Below are 20,749 nucleotides of genomic sequence, written 5' to 3'. Positions count from 1 at the left end.
ATTCTCATTGACAATAGCAGTAGCAACTACAGAAATATTAACAAGGTGAGCAGGGGAGAAAAGGACCTGGAAACTTCCTCCAACCTTGTGTGAAATAAGAACAGCAGCATTTATTTGGGAACTTGCTCTATGCCAAACACTGCGCTATGTAGTTTACATGCATTTTCATTGATCTTAATCCTCTATGAGGCAAGCAGTCTTACAAATAAGGAAAGTGAGGTAAATTAAGTGACTTTCTCAAAGTCTCAGGAACAGCTCCTCATACTATATATACCAGTGGTGCAGTGCTATAAGCTAATGCACTGGACTGTAAAGTCGACTAGAACTGCAAGCTCACCAGTTCTTCCTTGGAAACCCTATACAGGGTAGCTATGAGTCAGAAGTGACTGGAAGGCACGTAACAACAACAATTTCCATCCATTCATTTATTCGCCCACTCTTTCAACAAACACAAGTGCACTATGTTGGGGATAGCGGGATAAACATAGCCTCTGCTCTCAGGATCTCAGGCTGGAAGGGCACATGATTATAATGCACACATGTTAAGTTCTATGCCTTGTTTCTTCTTTGGCAGATCCCAAAATAATGAGTGTAAATTTTTGTCGTTGTTAAGTGCCGACAAGTCGGTTCCGACCCATAGTGACCCTGAACAGGGTTTCCCGAGGCTGTAAATCTTTACGGGAGCAGAAAGCCTCATCTTTCTCCCGCGGAGCAAGCTGGTAGTTTCGAACTGCTGACCTTGAGGTTCACAGCCCGATTCGTAACCACTACGCTACTAGTTTTTAGTGCCTTATAAATCAGGCCTCCATTTCCATACACAGTGGGCACTAAGCTTTAAGAAAGGAAGGTCCGCAGTTTCCCTGAGAAGCACTCCTGTTACCCTAATGTAGGGGTGGGGAATGTCCAGTCCACAGGCTGTATAAGGCCCATGAAATTAGGTCTGGCCCTGCCAAGCCAACACACAGTTCCAGTCATCACATTGCTGGTGTTGTTAAGTGACACTGAGTTGGTTCCAACTCATAATGACCCCGTAGTGGTTTCCGAGGAGTGGCTAATGGGTTTGAAATGCTGACCTTGTGGTTCGCAGTCCAGCACTGACCCTACAGCACTGCACCGGGAGTCCACCAACACATCTGTTGTTGTTAAATGCCGTCGAGTCGGTTCCGACTCACAGTGACCCTGTATAGGGTTTCCAAGGAATAGCTGATGGGTTTGAACTGCGAACCTTGCAGTTCAAACTGACCTTGTGGTCCAGCACATTATCAATGTTTGACCAAATACAGCCTCAGCCCACAAGGGTTTGTGATCCATGTTGGGTGGGTTGTTTCATCTTTAAACAGTGTCTTAATTCTCTTGCCTATAAATAATTGAGCCTTGCCAAAGATTTCAAAAGATACAGTACTGTCATTTAAACCCATCATCCGAGGAGTCCCTAACCCTTTCTAGGTTGAACCAAAATTAAATCAAGAGTTTTCAGGCCTTACCTAATTTCCTTGAGTACCTGAGGTATGGTTTCTACCTCCTACCTGCTTCATAGCAATTATGAATATTCATGAGATAGCTTTAGACACTAAGAGTTAGAAGAGCATCTAACAAGTTTGCCTTCCAGTCTACAATAGTACTTGTGGAGAGGAGCTTAACCTGGCACTTAAAATTCCAAGGGGAACTAAGACCCTAAGATTGCCCTATTGCTTGGGTAATAACTTTTCTATGATCTGTGAAGGATATTGTAAATTTTGGCAGAAAAAAGGGTCCCCAGCCCTGTGAGAACAGCCATGAGATGCAGTTGTACTCATAGGCCGTTCCTCCCTCTCAGTCTCACTCAGAGTAAACAGACATAACTTACCCTGTCGGTATTTCAGCAGCAGCTCCCATATCCCCCTTCGGGAGTATGGATCCACGCCAGCTGTGGGCTCATCCAGAATGACAACTTTGGATCCTCCCACGAAGGCCAAGGCCACAGATAGCTTTCTCTGCATTCCTCCTACAAGAACAATAGAAACAGGTTCTAGAACCCAGCCCCAGATGGTGAGTGAAGACAGATGCAGTAAGATACAAATGGAGGTGCCCACCTGGGGACACAGCCAGGGGCATGTCTCTGTTGCCCACCCAACCACCACCCTGCTTGGACCCTGGAGCAGCTGGTGTTGTTTCTTTGAGCTTATGCTTGTGTGAGTGTGTGTGTGTGGTGGTAGTGGAGGGTAAGATGTGTGCACGTGTGCTGGTGGTGAAGGGTGAGGTGTGTGTGTGCTGGTGGGTAGGGTAAGGTATGTCTGCATCTATGTGCGTATGGTGTAGGGAGAAGTGTACATGTTGTGCATACATGTATGTATAGTGGTGAGGGAGGGTGAGGGAGGGATAGCTAGGATCTAGGAAGGCAGCTCTGGGCTTCACCTGACAGCTGATTTGTTTTGCTTTTCAGCTTGCTGGGTGGCAGGCCTACATCCAGGGCCATCTGCTCCATCTCGGTTTTCACGTGTTTCTCGGAGAGCCCTTTCAGGCGGGCATAGAACCAAATGTGCTCTTCAACAGTCAGCCTGGGTTACAGAAGAGCGAATCGATCAGGACCAGTGTCCTCACAGGATATGCCGCAGTGCAGTGCCTTCTGGCTCAGGGCGGCAAGAGAGCACTTTTTTTTATTTTATTTTATCAACTTCATAAGGATTCAACAGGACAACAGTGAGCAACCACATGAGGTCAGGAAGCCAAAGCTAAAATGTGACAGATCACTTCCAACTTAATTCAAGCCAGGCCTGGCCACCATACATCCCACAGTTGTACTTGCAACTGCAGGTCCCCATGGGCTGGAACTCACAGGGCTCTCCCTGGAGAAGCCAGTGCAACATGAAGGTGCAACGGCCACACTGGAGCTTAAAGCACCCAGACCGCACCCAGAGAAGGCTCTGAGAGCACAGAATCCGAAGCCACTCACTTCAGTTAAATGAAATCGGGGTCTAGAAGGAGGGAAAGCTTAGTCCACCGTCACAGAGCTCAGGTCTTTCTCAGCTCTATCCTGAGGCCTCCCTCAGGGCCGTCGGAGTGGGAGTAAATGCCTTGAGCGGGGAACACGAGGCTGCTGTTGGAGGACCCGGAAGTACTGCCCAGTCTGGATGTCAGAGCTCACCAGGCATCCGGGAGGGTGCATCAGGGGAGTGGATGGGCAAAAAGGCCCCAGGACAACAATAATGGAGATCACAGTTCCCCCGCACCCATACACCATCTGGACTGATGCACCCCACCAACCATTCACCTTTCATTGTTGGTAAAATTGAAGGGCAGCCAGATAAGCCTATCAACCCCAGGAAAAGTCCTGACTCCACAACTCACATCTGTTGCTCTCAGCTTCGTGCTAATACTCACATGTCAAACAGTACATTATGCTGGGGACAAACCCCCAGGTTTTGCCGGATGGTGCTCATATCGGACCGAATGTCTTTCCCCAGAATATAGGCAGTACCGGAGGTAGGAGGGAACAACCCAGTCAGGATCGACCTGAGGACAAAATCAAAACGCACAAGAGTCAGGGCTGGACCAACCTTTCCCTCTAGCTGCTCCTGGCTGTAGAGATAAGGCAATCTGTCCTCTGTCCCTCCTCTCCTTCTTAATGGATTCTAGTGGGCTCTAGGGTCACAAGGACTAGGACTATGTGTTGGAAATGTCAATTTTAATGTGAACATTTTAAAAATAAGATTCCAATTTGAAATGGAAAATACACTTTAAAACACACCTTCTGTGAGCTTAACATCATCCAAGAAAAATGGATAACTGAAACAAACTATTCTAAGATAAAAATCTTATCAAACCTAACACATGAATTATTTTAAGTGACCTTTTAAACTTTTCTATAAAGTTTTGACTATATTGATTTCACATTTAAAGTCAGAAAATAAATAAAAGAAAAGCAAGGCATGAATGTCATCCCCAAGCATACCCTTTGGGATGGTTGAGGAACAGCACTGAGAGCCACTGAGGTGACCGTGAGTGTTTTATGGGCCTCACTATCTCTGTCCTGGAGGTCCCACTGAGGGCAACCGTAGTAATCTGCCAGCTGTTTCTCACATCTGCTTAGAGGCAGAGTTCTCAGAAATCACCCCTCCCTCTAACATGTGTTGTTGTTGTTGTTAAGGGCCATCAAGTCGATTCCGACCCATAGCAACCCTGTATAGGATTCCCAAGGAGTAGCTGGTGCGCTTGAACTGCGGCCTTGAAGTCCAAACGGCTTTATACATAGCTACTCTTTTTTCCAGACTCTTGCTCCACAGTTCTGACCCATCTTAGCTTCTAAAAATACTGCATCATTCTGATAACTAAGTAGGAAGGGTCATCAATCCTATTTTAGGCTGAATAAATAATAAGAAACCATTTGGAAAGCACTCTTGTAATTAGACAATAATTTGCTGCCCATTGCCTCCTGTGAGCCCAGTCCTTGTTCTCAGTGGCCAGCACAATTTTCCTCAGGTGTGAAATTCTAACTGTACAACAGATCCTTCCTGTGGTGGATTCTGTAAGGGTCACACCATCTTCTTACATGGTGGTGGTCTTCCCTGCTCCATTGTGGCCCAGGAAGGAGGTGATCTGGCCCTCATAAAAATTCAGTGCAAGCCCATCAACTGCCACCTTCATGCCGTCTCGGTAAACCTTCACCAGGTTCTGAATGGACACGCCCAGCTTCAGGTGAGTGGGCTCCTCCTCCATGCAGACTGTGGGAAGAGAGAAGAAGGGAATAAACCCACAGAAAATACTGATGAGTAGACTGTCCAGACACAGAGGACTGCGTTTGTACTCAAATCACCTGCCCTCCATGGCCAAGTTTCGGCTCGCAGGCAGGCAGGATGCCAACATTTCTTTATGTTACTATCTAAGCACCAATGCTGCTGGTGGGGACACAAGTTAAAGGCACACTCTCTGTCCTCTGAGCACACAGGCTCTACTGGGTGACAAACACTTGACAAGTAATTCAAATTTAGGATGATAAAAGTTATTCTTTATAAAACACACCAAAAAATTCCTAAGGAATACTACACCACAACAAAGAGGAGCAAAGTGCTGATGCATACAACTGGGATGAATCTTAAAGGAAGGATGCTGAGTGACAAAACCCCTTGAAAAAGTTACATACTATTGAAGGAGGCTTCAATAGTGAATGAAAAAATAATGGAGTTTTCCTATGAACATCCTGAATCCTCCTCATATAGTTTCATTTGTATCTTATTACTGAAATAACAAAATTACAGAGATGAAGAACAGAGTAGTGACTTCACTTGGAAACTGGAGCGGTGGTTACATGAATCTACACATGATAAAATTCCACAGAACTAAATATGCTTGCACAATTGAGCGCATGCCAACACTGGAGAAAGCCTGGGATTTGTACTGAATGTAGATTTCCTGAGTTTGGTATTGCTCTATAGCAGGGGTGGGGAATGTCCGAGCCACAGGCCATAGAAGGCCTGAAAAATCATTGGGTCTGGTCCTGCCAAGGCAACCACAGTTCTACCTATCACATTAGGGGGTGAATTAATTATATGTTTGACCAAGTCTAGCAGGATAACTTTTAGGTTGATAATTTTGTATGGCCTGCAAATGATGTAATACATTTTGGCAGAAAAAAAGATTCCCCATCCCTGCTCTATAGTAATAAAAGATGTTACCAATGGGAGAAAACGGATAAAGATTATAAGAGACCACCCCTCATATAAGTTTTTTCAACTGCCTGCGAATATGTAATTATTTAAAAATGCAGATTTTTTTAAAATGTCATGGAATCTCTAAGAAGACAGTAAGCTGAGACTTTAGGAAAGCTACACAGTAACAGGGCACTGAACTAGATGTTATAGAACAGTAGAGACTGGGAAGGTAAGCAAATTGGACAAAGGGTTTAACTGTAAGAGGAAACACACAAAGGCAGAGGTGTGGAAGAACATGGCATGTTCTCATAATCTTGAGCAATTATATGTCACGTAACAGAAGCTAGGTAGCAAGAGGAAGAAGTGGGACACCAAGATAAGGAGTAGCAAGAGAAGCGGCTGGAATGGTGGGCAGGTTGTAAAGAGCCTAGTGTGCCATGTTAGGAAGCATTACACTTTTATTCCTGGCAGGTTGGGAAAGAGTGTAGAAGAGGGTCAGCAGAAGAGAGACTTATTAATCACTTAGGAAGACACACTGAGCACAAAGGTAGAATTTCCCTCCAGGATTTTGAGCAAACCACCATCCTTTGCTGAACTGTGGCATCTCTATCTGTAGTCAGGAGTCATAAAAGGATAGGGACTCTGGGAATTGAAGAGTGATAGCACCAAGAAGCACAGGCTGAGCTTTGTAGCAGCCACCTTATGCCAGTTGATGCACGCTCATACATATCACCATAAAATGGGAGACTGCGAGGTTACGGTTCCATAGCCACTGCTGTCTTTGTCTTGTCCTTGTAGCATGAAAACATGTGAGAGGGTAGAAGCCAAGAAACTACAGAAACTGTTCTTCAGAGAGCTAGACAGTGATTCTCTGATAAATCAACAGCTTTGAACACAAATGGCATGGGATCATTTTGAAATGGGCATCTCGTCTGATTTCTTCCTTTCATACTGGACTGCTAACCGCAAGGTCAGTGTCTCAAATCTACCAGCCACTCCATGGAAGCCCTCTACAGGGTTACTATGAGTTAACGGCAAGTAACAACAGCAGAGTGGTTTTAGACTCTAAAGGACAGGAGCCCTCCCTTACTCCCGACAGTCAGTGGGGGTGGTAACACTAGGGTGAAGGGAAGGTTGGCGAGTGGCACTTACTTTCTGACATTCCCTTCTGGCTGGAACCAGGGTGGCTCTTCTCATCACTTTCCTCACCGAACCAATAGGATTTAGTACAAGGAAAATACCAGGGCCTGGGAATTCCATACTGGCCTAAAAGCAAAGCACAAATGTGAGCCAAGTTCTGAGCCATACCAGCATTCCTGAGGTAGCCCAGGCAGACCCACAGCTTCCATGAGACATCCTGAGCCCTTCGGAGACAAGACACACTGGTAAGGTGACTCAGGGAGAGGGAGGGGAGCAAACATTTGCTGAGACCCAACATTTGCTGAAACCTACTATGTAACATGTAACCTGGTGTGGCACTGTAGGATAAACATTGGACTGCTAACCACAAGGTCGGCTGTTCAAACCCACCAGGGGCTCTTTGGAAACCCTATGCAGGGTCACTATGAGCTGGAACCAACTGAACAGCATTTAACAACAATTATGTACCAGGTACATTCTGTACTTCACTTAATCCTCCCAACCAGTGCACAAGAATGGTGTTGTGCTTGTTTTAGAGATGAAGAGACTAAAGGGTAGGTAACCTGCCAAGGTCATTCAGCAGTCAGTGAAGGATTTGAATCCAGGTCTATAAGGTGCAAAATGGCATAGTCACTGAAGTAAGTTCAGGCAGGGATAATCAATACTTCACTTCATTTCCTCAGAGGAAAATCAGAAGGTGAACCATCTAGTTAAGCAACACTCTTTTAAGTTTTGACCTTATAAGAGTATTTATCCATGATAGATTCCCTTTGGAACCGATTAGAACAGTACCTACCTAGAGTATTTTTAGGACTAAATTTACTAACATAAACAAAACACTTTGCACGGAGCCTGAACACCGTACTCTAGAAATGATCGCTGCATGAATGGCCGTGGATGGGCCACCTGTGTCCTTTCAGCATCCGTTTTCTCCCCTTGGCCTCAATGTTTGCTATGAGTATAAAAACCTCAGGCCACTAGTGACTCAGGGAGCCTTTCTCACAGACTCTGCAGAAATTCCAGCACAGAGGGAAGGCTGCGGTGGAGCTGGAAATCCTATTTCTCTTGCAGGTGGCCTAAGAAGTGTGGAAAAGCACAGTACCTGGAAAGACAGCCTCGATGTACCACGTCATCACCCCATAGAGGAAGGAGTCGAACAGCATCATGGAGACCGAGGTAGTTAGGTTGAAGCCATCTCCTTCCACAGGGCTCTCGAACAGGTTGTCCCACTGCACGCCAATGCCCTGCTCCTCGAACAGGGCAAAGTACTCACAGCCAAACCCAAAAGCCACAGGAGACAGCAGGGTCTGTGAGAAAGAGGTAAAAGTCACCTATCCATCTTCTGTCTCTTGTATTTTTCTAGCACTTCTAATGTAAACCTGTTGGATAACCTGAAGGCATCTGGGACAAATGAAGAAATTTGAATTTAACAAAAGGATCAATTATAGGCTGTGGAAGTATTCACCTACAGGATCCCCTTAAAGGAGTGGGCTCACTTGGAGCATATAAATCATTCTATTATAACCATTCGTTATACACATATATTTCAGATATGCATTTATGATAGAGCGCAACACTTTAAAAATGTTATGCTTCCACAGATGTTCCAATGGCTCAGCAGTCCTCCCACCGTACACAATGAGTGACATCCATCAAGGTCTCCTCAGGCTCCCTGCTCAGCTGGAGAAGCTCAGAGGTAGAGGAGCCTATCTGGGCCTACTGATATCACAGAGACCTGGACTGAGGCACCTAGAGTTCCTAAGTTGACCCAGTGGCAGCTGGCAACTCAATCTTATGAGGACTTGCACACCCTCAAGGGCCTTTCCTCTGCACAAGGGAAGGATGTGTCTAAGTCATGGACTTGTGGGAAGCTGGGACACCTGCTCCTCAGACTTGTTTAGTTCAGAAAATATTATGTCAAATGAAACACCATACTGAATACAAAGAAGGCAAAGAGCCATCCTGACCTCAAGAGCTTTCAGTTCTATCTCTGGCCATGATTGGTGGCATGCTTAACATGGCCAACAGAGCTGGGTGGTGAGGGGTAGAAGTAGCATCTATAACCTAAAATAGCACTTTACAGTTCTCCCACGCCATTTATGCACAGCCAGGTTCTTGGTGCATTATGACTCTCTAAAAAAGTCCCTTCAAGTCAAGCAACATCCAATGAAAGCAATAGAGATAAAGAATTTAATAAGAGAACACCCATGCCTTGAAGGAGCTTTAGCATCTAGAGCTAAAATTCAAGTCCCATTAGAAAGAGACTCTCTCTTCTTTTGTTCTCAACGCTTCTACTTTTTATTCCTGGACTACAGAGGGAGATGAAACACCTGGAGATACTTACTGCAAAGATCTTGAGAGTGAAGCCCACATAGTCCTGCCATGCCACACACAGGACATAAGGTAGGTACAGAATGAAGTAGATAATGCCCCCACAGGCTGCCGCCAGGTTGGCTCTGGAGAAGAGTGTGCTGATTAGGAAGCACTGCAGGATGGTCACCACGGCAAACACGGACAGGAAGACAAATACCACGCTGGGGTCGCTGTAGGGCAGCAGGTTTCCTAACTGGGAAGGAAGAGAACCATTAAATAAGCTGCTTCAACAAGCCCAAGTGCACCCATACAAGATCTATGGGGAAATTCAGGGCTTTTTCACACTCATCTTAAAGAAACTATGCAGAAGCAATGATATTCATGGTGAGGAATCTAAGGCTCAAAGAAAGGAAAAGACTTGCCCAGGATCACACAGAAAAATAAGACTGGTATTAGGAATAGTTCTCGTTTGTAAGCTTGTCATAATACGGTGGCTTGTGTGTTGCTATGATGTGAGAAGTTATGCCACCAGTATTTTTAAATACCAGCAGGGTTACCAATGGTGGAGAGGTTTCAGCTGAGTTTCCAAAATAACGAAGAAGGAGAGGTGGACCCCTCCTAAAAGACTAGCCACTGAAAACCTTATGAACAGCAGTGAAACACTGTCTGATAAAAGTGCTGGAAGATGAGCTCCTCAGTTCTAAGATCTCTCTCAAAATACAACTGGGGAAGAGCTTCCTACTAAAAGCAGAGTTGACCTTTATGGTGTTGATGAAGCAAAGCTTTTGGGACATTCATTTGCCGACAGGGCACAACTCAAATGAGAAGACACAACTGCAAACATCCATTAATAATCGGAGCATGGAATGTATGAAGGATGAATCTAGGAAAATTGAGTGTTGTCGAAATTGAAAAGGAATGCATAAAGATCAGTATCCTAGGCATTAGTGAGCTGAAATGAACACACAGGCATCAATCATTCATATTGGCCATACAGTCATCAATCTTACCAAGAAAGACAAATTGAAGAGGAACAACATTGCATTCATTGTCAAAAAGAGCATCTCAAGATCTACCTTAAAGTGCAACATTGTCCGTTACAGGGTAATACCCATATGCCGACAAGAAAGATCAGTTAAAATGACCATTATTCAAATTTACACGCCAACCAAAGATGAAGAAATTGAAGAATTTTACCAACTTTTTCAGTCTGAAACTGAGCAAATGTGTAATCACGGTGCATGGATAATTGCTGTTGATTGGAATGTGAAAGTTGGAAACAAAGAGAAAGGGTCAGTAGTTAGAAAATATGGCCTTGGTGATAAAAACAATGCTGGAGATTACATGATAGAATTTTGCAAGACCAGCGTCTTCATTAATGTCAAATACCTTTTTCAATAACATAAATGGCAGCTATACACATGAACCTTGCCAGATAGAACACACAAGAATCAAATTGGCTACATTTATGAAATGAGATGATGGAAAATCTCAATATCATTAGCCAAAACAAGGCCAGGAGCAGATTGGAACAGACCATCAATTGCTCATATGCAAATTCAGGATAAAGCTGAAGAAAATTAAAGCAACTCCACAGGAGCCAAAATATGACCTTGAGTTTATTTTATCTGAATCTAGAGACCATTTCAAGAACAGAATTGAAGTATTAGACAATAATGACAGAAGACCAGAGGAGTTATGGGATGACTTCAAGAATATCACACATGAAGACAGCAAAGCATCATGAAAAAAAAAAAAAAAACAACAGGAGTAAAAGAAAAGACTAAAGTAGATGTCAGAAGAGACTCTAAAACTTGCTCTTGGATGTCAAGTAGCTAAAATGAATGGAAGCAATGATGAAAGAAAGGAGTTGAACAGAAAACTTCACAGGACTGCTCAAGAAGACCTGCAGTTAGAAAACCAAAAGGCAAGAACACAGTCAGCATTTCTCAAGCTGAAAGAACTGAAGGAAAAAATTCAAACCTCAATTTGCAATTCTGACAGGATTTATGGGCAAAAAATATTGAAGGATGCAGGCAGCAACAAAAAAAGATGGGAGGAATATACAGAGTCACTGTACCAGATATAATTGGTCAATGATCAACCATTTCAAGAAGCAGCATATAATCAAGAACCAATGGTATTGAATGAAGTGGTGCTAGCTGCGCTGATGACACTGGTGAAGAACAAGTTTCCAGGAACTGAAATAAAACAAATTAAGTTGTTTCAACAAACTGATGCAGCATTTGTTGAAACAACTTAATTTGATGGTGTAGATAATAATAAACTATGACAAAATTGCAAAAACTGGGAATTCCAGAATATTTCATTGTGCTCATGAGGAACCTGTACATTGACTAAGAGGCAGTCAATCGAACAGATCAAGTGGATGCTGAATGGTTTAAAATCAGGAAAGGTGTGCATCAGGGTTGTATGCTTTCATCAAATTTATTCAATCTGTATACTGAGCAAATAATCCAAGAAGCTGAACTATATTAAGAACCTTTGGAGAAAGGTTCATTAACAGCCTGCAATATACAGATAACATAAACTTGCTTGCTAGATGTTAAAAGGACTTGAAATACTTACTGGTGAAGACTACAGCCTTCGATATAGATTGCACCTCAATGTAAAGCAAGTAAAAATCCTCATAACTGGACCAATCATAACATCATGATAAAGGAAGACAGTATTGAAGTTGTCCAAAATTTCATTTTAATAGATTCCTAATCAAAAAGGAGCTCTGGTAGCGTAGTGATTACGAATCAGGCTGTGAACCACAAGGTCAGCAGTTTGAAACTACCAGCAGTTCCGCGGGAGAAAGATGAGGCGTTCTGCTCCCGTTAAGATTTACAGCCTTGGAAACCTTGTGTAGGGTCGTTATGAGTTGGAACCGACTCCATGGCACTTAACAACAACAATCAAAATTCAAGGAAGCAGCAGCCAAGAAATCAAACGATATATTACATTAGGCAAAAGACCTCTTTTTAAAGTGTTAAAGAGCAAAGATGTCATTTTGAGGACGAAGGTATCTCTGACCCAAGTCATGATATTTTCAATCACTTCATATACATGTGAAAACTGGACAATGAATAAGGAAGACTTGAGAAAAATCAATGCATTTGAAGCACAGTGTTGGCGAAGAATATTGAAAGTACCATAGACTGCCAAAAGAACAAACAAATCTATTTTGCAAGAAATGCAACCAGAATGCTCCTTAGAAGAATGGCAAGACATCATCTGACATACTTTGGACATGCTATCAAGAGAGACCATTCCCTGGAAAAGGACATCATATTGATACAGTAAAGGGTCACTGATAAAGAGAATAACCCCCAATGAGATGGACTGACGCAGTGGCTGCATTAACAGGCTCAAACTTAACAAGTATGAGGACAGCGTAGGCTCTGGTAGTGCTTCATTCTCTGGTGCACAGGGTCACTATGAGTCACAATCAACTCAACAGCACTTAACAATCAGCGTTCAAATCCTGGCTCTGCTACTTGCTACCTGTGTGACTTCAGTAAAGTCTTTAATCTTTCTTAACCGCATTTCCTTGTATGTTAGGTACTTTAAACAGTTCTTGTCAATTGGTAAGTGTTCAGTCACAACGAATGCAGCTAGTTTCAAATCAAGTGCCAGTTCCTATCCCTTTCTATTTCCCACTCTTCAAAACCATTGATTCTTTTATGACGCATCCTTTAAAATGACTGCAGAGTAAAATTGGTACATAAGTACATTAAACTATGAAGTAAATACCAAATTCTCCTTCAAGTATTGACTTGTTGCCCAGGCGTCAGCTCCTCTAGATTTGCCACAGCTACAGAGAGATGCATAGCTTTGAGGCACATCCTACCCAGGGCAACCCACATTCACTCACAGATTATGGGAGACTGGGTAGGAAATGTCTGGGAGAGGTGCATAAGAGTCCAGACATATCAGCTCCATGAAGAACAACTCCAACAAGACATATACATTCTAGGGTGCCCCAACTGGTTTGCCCTGCATTGTACTTCAACCTCTCCCTCTGCCAGTCCTGCTTCCTCAGTTCCAAGGGTGCTGATTCCTAATAACTACCCATATACCAAATTCAGTTTCAGTTTCTGTTCCCAGACTATAACTTACAACAATATATGTTCTCTGATTAGAGTTGTTATAGTTGTCTGGAAAGAACGCTACCCAATATATCTGAGGAAATGAATAACTCTCAGATGCTGCAATGAACCATTGCCAAGCAGAAAGCATGATGTAAAAAGTGCACTTACATTGGAAACAAAAACACTGCATTCTAGTCCTGCTCAGCTGTTAACCAGCTAGCCTAATCCTATGGAAGTTACTGCCTCTTTCTGGACCGCACTTACTCCAGCTGTCATGAGGGAATTACAGTCGGAAACACATACGACCTCTGCCCTCTCCAAGTCATATCTTCTCCTCATTTAGCTTGTGCTGGGTTATCTAACAGCTCCCTGACAGGGACCAGGAAGGGAGGCAGCCTTACCTTTAGGATGACCACAAGCAGGCTAGCGCTCACAAGCAGTGGGATGAGGCTGCTAATAAACCAGCTAAACCAGAGGATGCCATTGTCCAGGCCCATGATCCGCATGGTCTCCTTCAGGCGCGCCTCCTTCTCATACACAATGCCCTTGATGATAACAGCCACAGAGTAGATCCAAGCCAGCGTCATGAAGAGGGGCATGGACCGGCTCATCACTCGCAGGAAGCTGGAAGTCCCAGGAAAAGGTGGGAGTAAAGTTAAAGACAAGCAGAAGCCAGGCTCATGGGCCAAAGCCTCTGAGCCTTCGTCATACAAGAGAAAATAAATACTACATGAGAGTTACACAATATGATTTTTAATATAATCAATGCACTGAATTACATATGTAGACAACGGCCAATATTATATAGTTTTTAATCACACTAAATCAGTTTTAAAATTAAAAAAAGAGAATATATCACATTTACACCAAAGAAAGACAGGCCCTTGGATTTCTGAAATGTGTAAGTTACAAAAGGCTTCATGAGATGGACAACACAGTGGTAAAAACTAGACTAATTGGGGTTAACTGGGGGGTAAAATTTCTTTGGAGGCCCACATCAGTAACTAGGTAACTATGAGATGTCATTACTAAATCTGGTGTCTTTTAAAGTACTAAAAACCAACAAAAACAATTAATTCTCTCAAGAAAGTTCAACATCTCCAAGGTCAATTCATTCTTGACTTGGTTAGATAACTCTTATCACAGACAATGCAGAAATACACTTCAGACAACTCTCATCATACAAGGGGCTTCAAAAAGCCCATACTGTGAAACAAAAGCGACATAGGATTTGGACCTTGAGACTTGAGGTTTAATGGCCAGCATCAACACTTACAAGCTATGTGACAATATGTAAGAGCTCTTAATGCTTCTTAACTCCCATGTGTAGACAAGCTTTTCAAAGCAACCTTTGACGTAGGAACCTTTGGAAAAATCCTCCTTTGGATAATTCCAGTTAATCTTTCTAAAAGTGAGAGCCAAGATAACTTCTAGCTATCTGGTAAGGCTAGAAGAAGGCTGTTGGTTGCTGAATACAAAGCAGAGTTCAAATACTGGCCCTCTGCATTCTCTCCCTAGATACATACACACACAGCAGCAGCAGCAACAGAGAACAAAGGTGTACAAAACATTTCAGATGCACGCAAGAGCTACACCTCGGTGTATTCTACCTTACGATAAATCATTAGACTCACAGACACCATTCCTACAATGAACAGCTTAGTGAATACGCACAAAAAGATGACCACAGTCCTGGTGTGACACTGTGGGATAAAACACTGGACCACAAGGTTGGTTTGGTCCACAAGGTCAGTGGTTCCAACTCACCAGCCACTTCTTGGAAACCCTATACAGGGCTGCTATAAGTCGGAAGTGACTCATCAGCACTTAATAACAACAACAACATAACCTAAAAAGTCCAAGATATAGAGGTTTTGCTGTATTTTAACTTACTTGGATTGTTTCAAATATTGGTACATGATATATAGAGGAAGTAGACAAAAGGACACTGAATCAGCTTTCTAAGTCTAGATAGCTATTTCTGTATTTGTGTGTGTGCATGTGAATACAATTGATTATATTTATCATGGAACATTTTAATTGAAAATTGGGCATATTTTGGCCAAAAAATATATAAAAAAATATATATTTTGGCCAAAAAATATATAAAAAAAGCAATGGTAACTACATTAGAAAAAGAAGGAAGAATTACTAGTAGGTGCACAAGGATCTGTCTGTCATGTGGCTAACTTTTTTTCCACCTACCTGGGGACCATGTTCACTGGTTAAAGATGGTGGCTTATGGGTAACTTACATGTCATCAACGTAACAGGGGTAAGGCATCTGCTGCATGTAGACACCAGTTTTCTTCTCAGTACCCGTCAGCACCCTAATAATAGCCTGTTCGATCACATCCTGCAAGTAGGCAAAGCCTCCCCACACGTATCGCATGTCTTCAAAGGGGTCAGCCCGAGGACCTGGGTCCCAGTACCTAAAACCAAACCACAGGTGACCAAACATTTCTTAGAGCCATGCAATAAAGAAATGAAAAATAAACCCCCACAATTCCACCAGCCTTTTTACAGAGTCACTGTGTTTTTTGTATCTGAGTTTCTGGTCTTAGTTGACATACAGAAATTAAAAATTTTAAATGTTAAAATACATACAATCAAAATGAGCATACTATTTGCTGAATTTTTCCCCTTACAATGCATCAAATGGACATATCAAAAATAATTTAACCATTCCCTTTTTATCGGTTGTTTGCTCATTTTTATAAAAATGGATAAAGCTATTGAGAGAAACCTAAAGTCCTTAGCATTAATTCCCTTAAGTGGAATCAAAAGATACTGATATTTTATGACCTTTGAAATACTAATAGCTTCCATTAATGTGTGAGCCAGTTCCGCCAAGACCATGTCACCAATCTGAGTTCTTTTCTGTTGAAATTTCTACCAAATTATGAGTTACTGAAAGGTTAGTAGTTTGAACCCAAGAGCCACTCTGTGGGTGAAAGATAAGGTTTTGTAAAAGCTTAACAACCTCAGAAACCCTATGGAGCTGTTCGTTCTACATCATCTTAGAGAGTCATCATCTTAGTGAGTTGGAATAGACTCAAAGGCAGTGAGACGTTATTTGGATTGGTCAAGATAGCTGCTCTTAACATCCCTCAGACTGGACTGGGGTCATGGGACTCAACTTACCCATCCTTGATTTTATTTGTCCTCTCCACATTGTCAATGTCCATTCGAATCTTGTACTTGACATGATGGGGCAGCTCCACACTGTTGGGAGTAATTCCAGTGAACACAATACCAGCCCAGAACTTCCTCTCATCTAGCAGCTCCATGGACTTGTTAATGAGCCGAACTTCTGTTGCTATTGGTTCCAGTTTGTTCAGGTTGACACACTAATAGAAGAACAGCCTTCATGAGACCTCTGTGTACCAAGACAACAGCCAAGACAAGCCCAACCATAACACAAAAGTGCTAACTGCATGGATTTTTTCTGCTATCTCTTTAATCCACTCTAGCATCCTCTTCCAACCTTCAACTGAAAATGCCTCATTTTGTTTGCGTAACAGCAACTTAAGGAATATGATAGTAATACTTAGATATCAGTTACATATAATTGACTTTTTGTGGAAAGAGATACAATGGTTATCATTTCTCATTTCCCTTTAAATTCTTAACAATTTTGAGTCACAGCAACTAAGAAACAAGAAAATAAACAGATTTTTTTTAAAATCTGTTGTTATGTGTCCCTATTATGTGCCCTGACAATATTTTAGAATTAAAAAAAAAAAAAAAAAAAAAAAACCTACTGTGGTTGAGTCAATTCCAACTCATAGAGACCGTGCATGATAAGAGTAGAATTGTCCCATAGGGTTTCCACGGCTGTAAAGCTTTATAGAAGCAGACTGCCGTATCTTTCTCCACTGGAGTAGCTGGTGAGTTCAAACTGCACACTTACAATTAGCAGTCAAGCACTAGACACTGTGCCACCAGGGTTCCTAGCTTCCAGATAAGCTCCATATACAATGCATTTTTAAGGGTTTCCTTTGGAGCCATTAGATATGAGGTCATCAAAACATAAGATGCACTTTTTAAAAGGTCATCCTAAAACTCCAAAGACAGTGGCTACAAACATCCATGAGTCAAGATAGACTAAAGCGAGTTGGAGGTGGTTGTTATGTGCTACGGAGTCGGTTCCGACTCACAGTGACCCTGTACAGGGTTTCCAAGGCTTTAGGGTCCTTATATTTAGTCATTCAATCATTTAACATCTATTGAGTGCCTTTGTACATCAAGCCCTGTTAAGTTTGACAGGTACAACTGAATATAAGACTATAAATCATTTCTAAACTTTCCTCTTGCCTGAACTTTATTGTAACATCTTAGAGAAAGAAGGAGTATATCTTTTCTAAATGATCCGTGAGACAGAAGCTCACCTCCATGAAGCGAGATATGGTCTCAATTGCCTGATTGGTCTCATTGAAAGCCTCTCTCCAGGTGTACACAGAGCCATTAACAGCCTGGGCATCCTCTGGGTGCTTGGCCAGAAACGCTGCAATGTCTTGGGCGGTCCAGCTTAAGCCATCCAACTGCTCTTCCCAAAAGTGATCGTTGCCTCTGCTGTCCAACAGCGTCTGTGATTCCAGCAAGACAGTACAAGTAGTTAACATCAACTAAATCCTGGTGAGAACTTTGTAATTAATAATTACAACCCTTTCACATACACTGGCACAGATATTACTGGTCCCATTTTACAGGTGAGAAGACTAAGACCAAAGAAAGAATGTGATGGGCTGGGCCAAAATAATTTTAGACCTGGGACTCAAAGTCAGAGCAGTTTGAAACCAGAATCCATATGTGTTCCATTACAACAAATGGTTCAGTTCAACAGTATCAAGAACACCAACAAAACTAGTAAGTAATATTTACTCTACACAGTCATTGTGTTGAGCAATTTACATGCCTTATCTCACTTACTTCTCACACAATTCCATAAGGAAGGTATTTTTAATATTTCCCATTTTACAGATAGGAAAACTGAGATTCAGAGAGGCTATATCCCTAACATAAAGTCACACAGTAAGTAGCAAAACAATGATTTCAAGCATGTTATTGTTATTAAGTGCCATCGAGTCAGTTCACCTCATAGAGACCCTGCATAGTGTTTCTGAAGTGTGGCTGATGGGTTTGAACTGCCAAACTTGAGGTCAGCAGTCCAAAGCTTATCCACAACAGCACTGCAATTTGAAGCACAGATCCTGTAATTTTTTTGGACTGCCCTAATGCATTATATTGCCTTCTTTTGACACCTAGTCTGATGATACTATCTCTGGACTGAAATGAAACAAACCAGTTTTTACTATCTAGTTTAGGGAAATAATGCTACAGCTAAACCAAGTAAAATGTCATCTTTCCCAATTGCATAACACTTGGGTCATGACATAAAGGGGGCTTGTATCCCATTTCTCCAACCCTAGCCATTGGGTTCAGTGATGACACATTGAGGAAGAGACGAAAGCATCAGTCTAGTGTACAAGTAGCATATCCAGAGAGACCGAGGCAGAAAACAAACAGGACAGCTTCAAACTCAGCTCATGGACAAGCAGAAGCCACAACTCTTGTCACAGTTTCAAGAAGGAAATGCAAACCCAAACCCTGACTCTACCAACTGGAATCTCCAAGTATTTGAAAGTTACTATTCTTTAAATCCATCACATTTTCACTAACACCATAGGCTTTTTTTCACTGCCTCTATGTGGCTTTTGGATTTATTATTTTAATGGCAGCATGATGATTTTATAGAGTATATATACTATAACTTCATTAATCTCACACTGCTAAGCATTTATGCTATTTCTAATTTTTCACATTAAAAATTATCATAGCAATAACACGCTCACTGATATAATGACTTCTACTAAATGATTTCTGTAGGATCCATATACAAGATAGGACTTTTTTTTTTTTAAATGGTTCTTGAAATTTCTATTCCAAACTGCTTTCCGATAGGGAACAATAACTTATATAGTCATCATTAAGATATATATATGTACTTTTGTTAACATCATAGATATAAAATTGTACCTTACAAGAAGTGTTTCTTACAAGGGTATGGGATAGCAATTCAACACTACTTTGTATGCTACAAATGCACAAACAAGAGCAGACAGAAAACACATGACAATTGGGGTGAGGCCTATTCTGCCAGTGTGGTGTTTGAGCAATACAACTAAGAGCTGAAAGATGAGTTATTCTAGATCATATGACCATTCTAACATCCTTGAGAGTCAACAAAAGCTACTGAAGAAAGAGAATGAATGGGTGGTGTCAGTGGGCTTTGTGATTGGACAGAGGGAGAATTGCCCTGGATCTGTGTTGTTCAAAGAGTGTAGACAAAGCCAGCGGAAGCAGAGAGAGATAAGAGGGACTGCAACAGAAGTTTGGAGACTCTCCTCAGCAGAAACCAAGCTGTAGGAGTGTCAAGGACTGAGAAACCCACGTCTATGGAGTCAAATACTCCTTAATAATAGAGAGAATAAGGCAGTGGGGGAAGGAGGACCACCCTTACTCTGTGTCTCCAGTCTGACTACCTTTACCGATCTCCAGACCCCAATTGCCACTGGCCTCCTGGACATCCTCACCATCCACCCAAACAGAAATCAAGAATCTTCCTCCGAACCTAACAGCTGTTCAACAGAAGAAAGATGTGACGAAAGAGGTAACTATGTAGCTGTTGTTGTACACTGCTGAGTTGGTTCTGATTCACAGAGACCCTTTATAGGGGTTTGAACCACTGACATTACAGTTAGCAGTCAAGTGCTTAGGCTCACGTAGATAACTATAGAAAATAAAAATACAAGTGATGAAAAATCATTATGAAAAAGAGAATGTTCCATGTAAGTAGCAATCAAATAAATGCAAAAAAGAAAACCATTTAATGAGATTCCAGTTATCCCTCTCATACAGTTAACAAATCCAAATTCTGATGAGGTTATGATAACAAAAGACATGTTCAGACAATACTAGTGGGGCGGCAAATTGCTTTAAACTTTCTGGGAAGAAATCTGTAAATAATTACAAATGACCTTTAAAAAGTTCAGACTTTATAATGGAATAGGTTTTACTTCTAGATATCTAACTTTGGAAAATAATACAAAATCGGGACACAGTTTATATACAAAGATATTCATTTTACTTATAGCAAAAGAAGCAAATTTAGAATATTTTTACTAATTGTAAAAGACCAATCCTATGAATTGAGTCCAGGTGTGGTGCTGTGGGTTAATGTACTGGACTGCAAAGTCAGTTTGAATCACAAGGTTGGCAGTACAAACTCACCAGATGCTCCTCAGAAACCCTATACGGGACCACTATGTGTCAGAACCATCTTGACAGCACTTAACAACAACAATGATATAAATGATACCCTCCTTTCATTAGAATAAAACCTATTGAACATATCTTGTTGTTAAGTGCCGTCGAGTCAGTTCTGACCCATAGCAACCCTGTACAGGGTTTTCAAGGGTGTAAATCTTTACGGGAGTAGAAAGCCTCATCTTTCTCCCGTGGAGCAGCTGGTAGTTTCGAACCGCTGACCTTAAGGTTCGCAGCCCGATTC

The 20,749-nt window shown here is 42.0% G+C and overlaps 1 protein-coding gene across 2 annotated transcripts in view; it reads right to left on the bottom strand.

The window, feature by feature from the left end:
• Window positions 1-20,749, bottom strand: part of ABCA1 (ATP-binding cassette, sub-family A (ABC1), member 1) — a 125,761-nt gene that overhangs the window by 39,770 nt on the left and 65,242 nt on the right. For both annotated transcript variants that reach the window (XM_006864701.1, XM_006864702.1), the window contains exons 11-21: window positions 17,568-17,765; window positions 16,321-16,526; window positions 15,432-15,608; window positions 13,579-13,801; window positions 9,112-9,333; window positions 7,870-8,074; window positions 6,780-6,893; window positions 4,529-4,700; window positions 3,361-3,492; window positions 2,395-2,537; window positions 1,847-1,984 (exon numbers count right to left, since the gene is read on the bottom strand). In XM_006864701.1, the coding sequence (XP_006864763.1) occupies window positions 1,847-1,984; window positions 2,395-2,537; window positions 3,361-3,492; window positions 4,529-4,700; window positions 6,780-6,893; window positions 7,870-8,074; window positions 9,112-9,333; window positions 13,579-13,801; window positions 15,432-15,608; window positions 16,321-16,526; window positions 17,568-17,765 (1,930 nt within the window). The remainder of the gene's footprint in view (window positions 1-1,846; window positions 1,985-2,394; window positions 2,538-3,360; window positions 3,493-4,528; window positions 4,701-6,779; window positions 6,894-7,869; window positions 8,075-9,111; window positions 9,334-13,578; window positions 13,802-15,431; window positions 15,609-16,320; window positions 16,527-17,567; window positions 17,766-20,749) is intronic.

This window comes from Chrysochloris asiatica, unplaced genomic scaffold (genome assembly GCF_000296735.1).
Source record: "Chrysochloris asiatica unplaced genomic scaffold, ChrAsi1.0 scaffold00069, whole genome shotgun sequence".
Taxonomy (NCBI): Eukaryota; Metazoa; Chordata; class Mammalia; order Afrosoricida; family Chrysochloridae; genus Chrysochloris; species Chrysochloris asiatica.
Note: the sequence above shows the minus strand (reverse complement) of the source record. Positions and strands in the feature narration are given on the sequence as shown.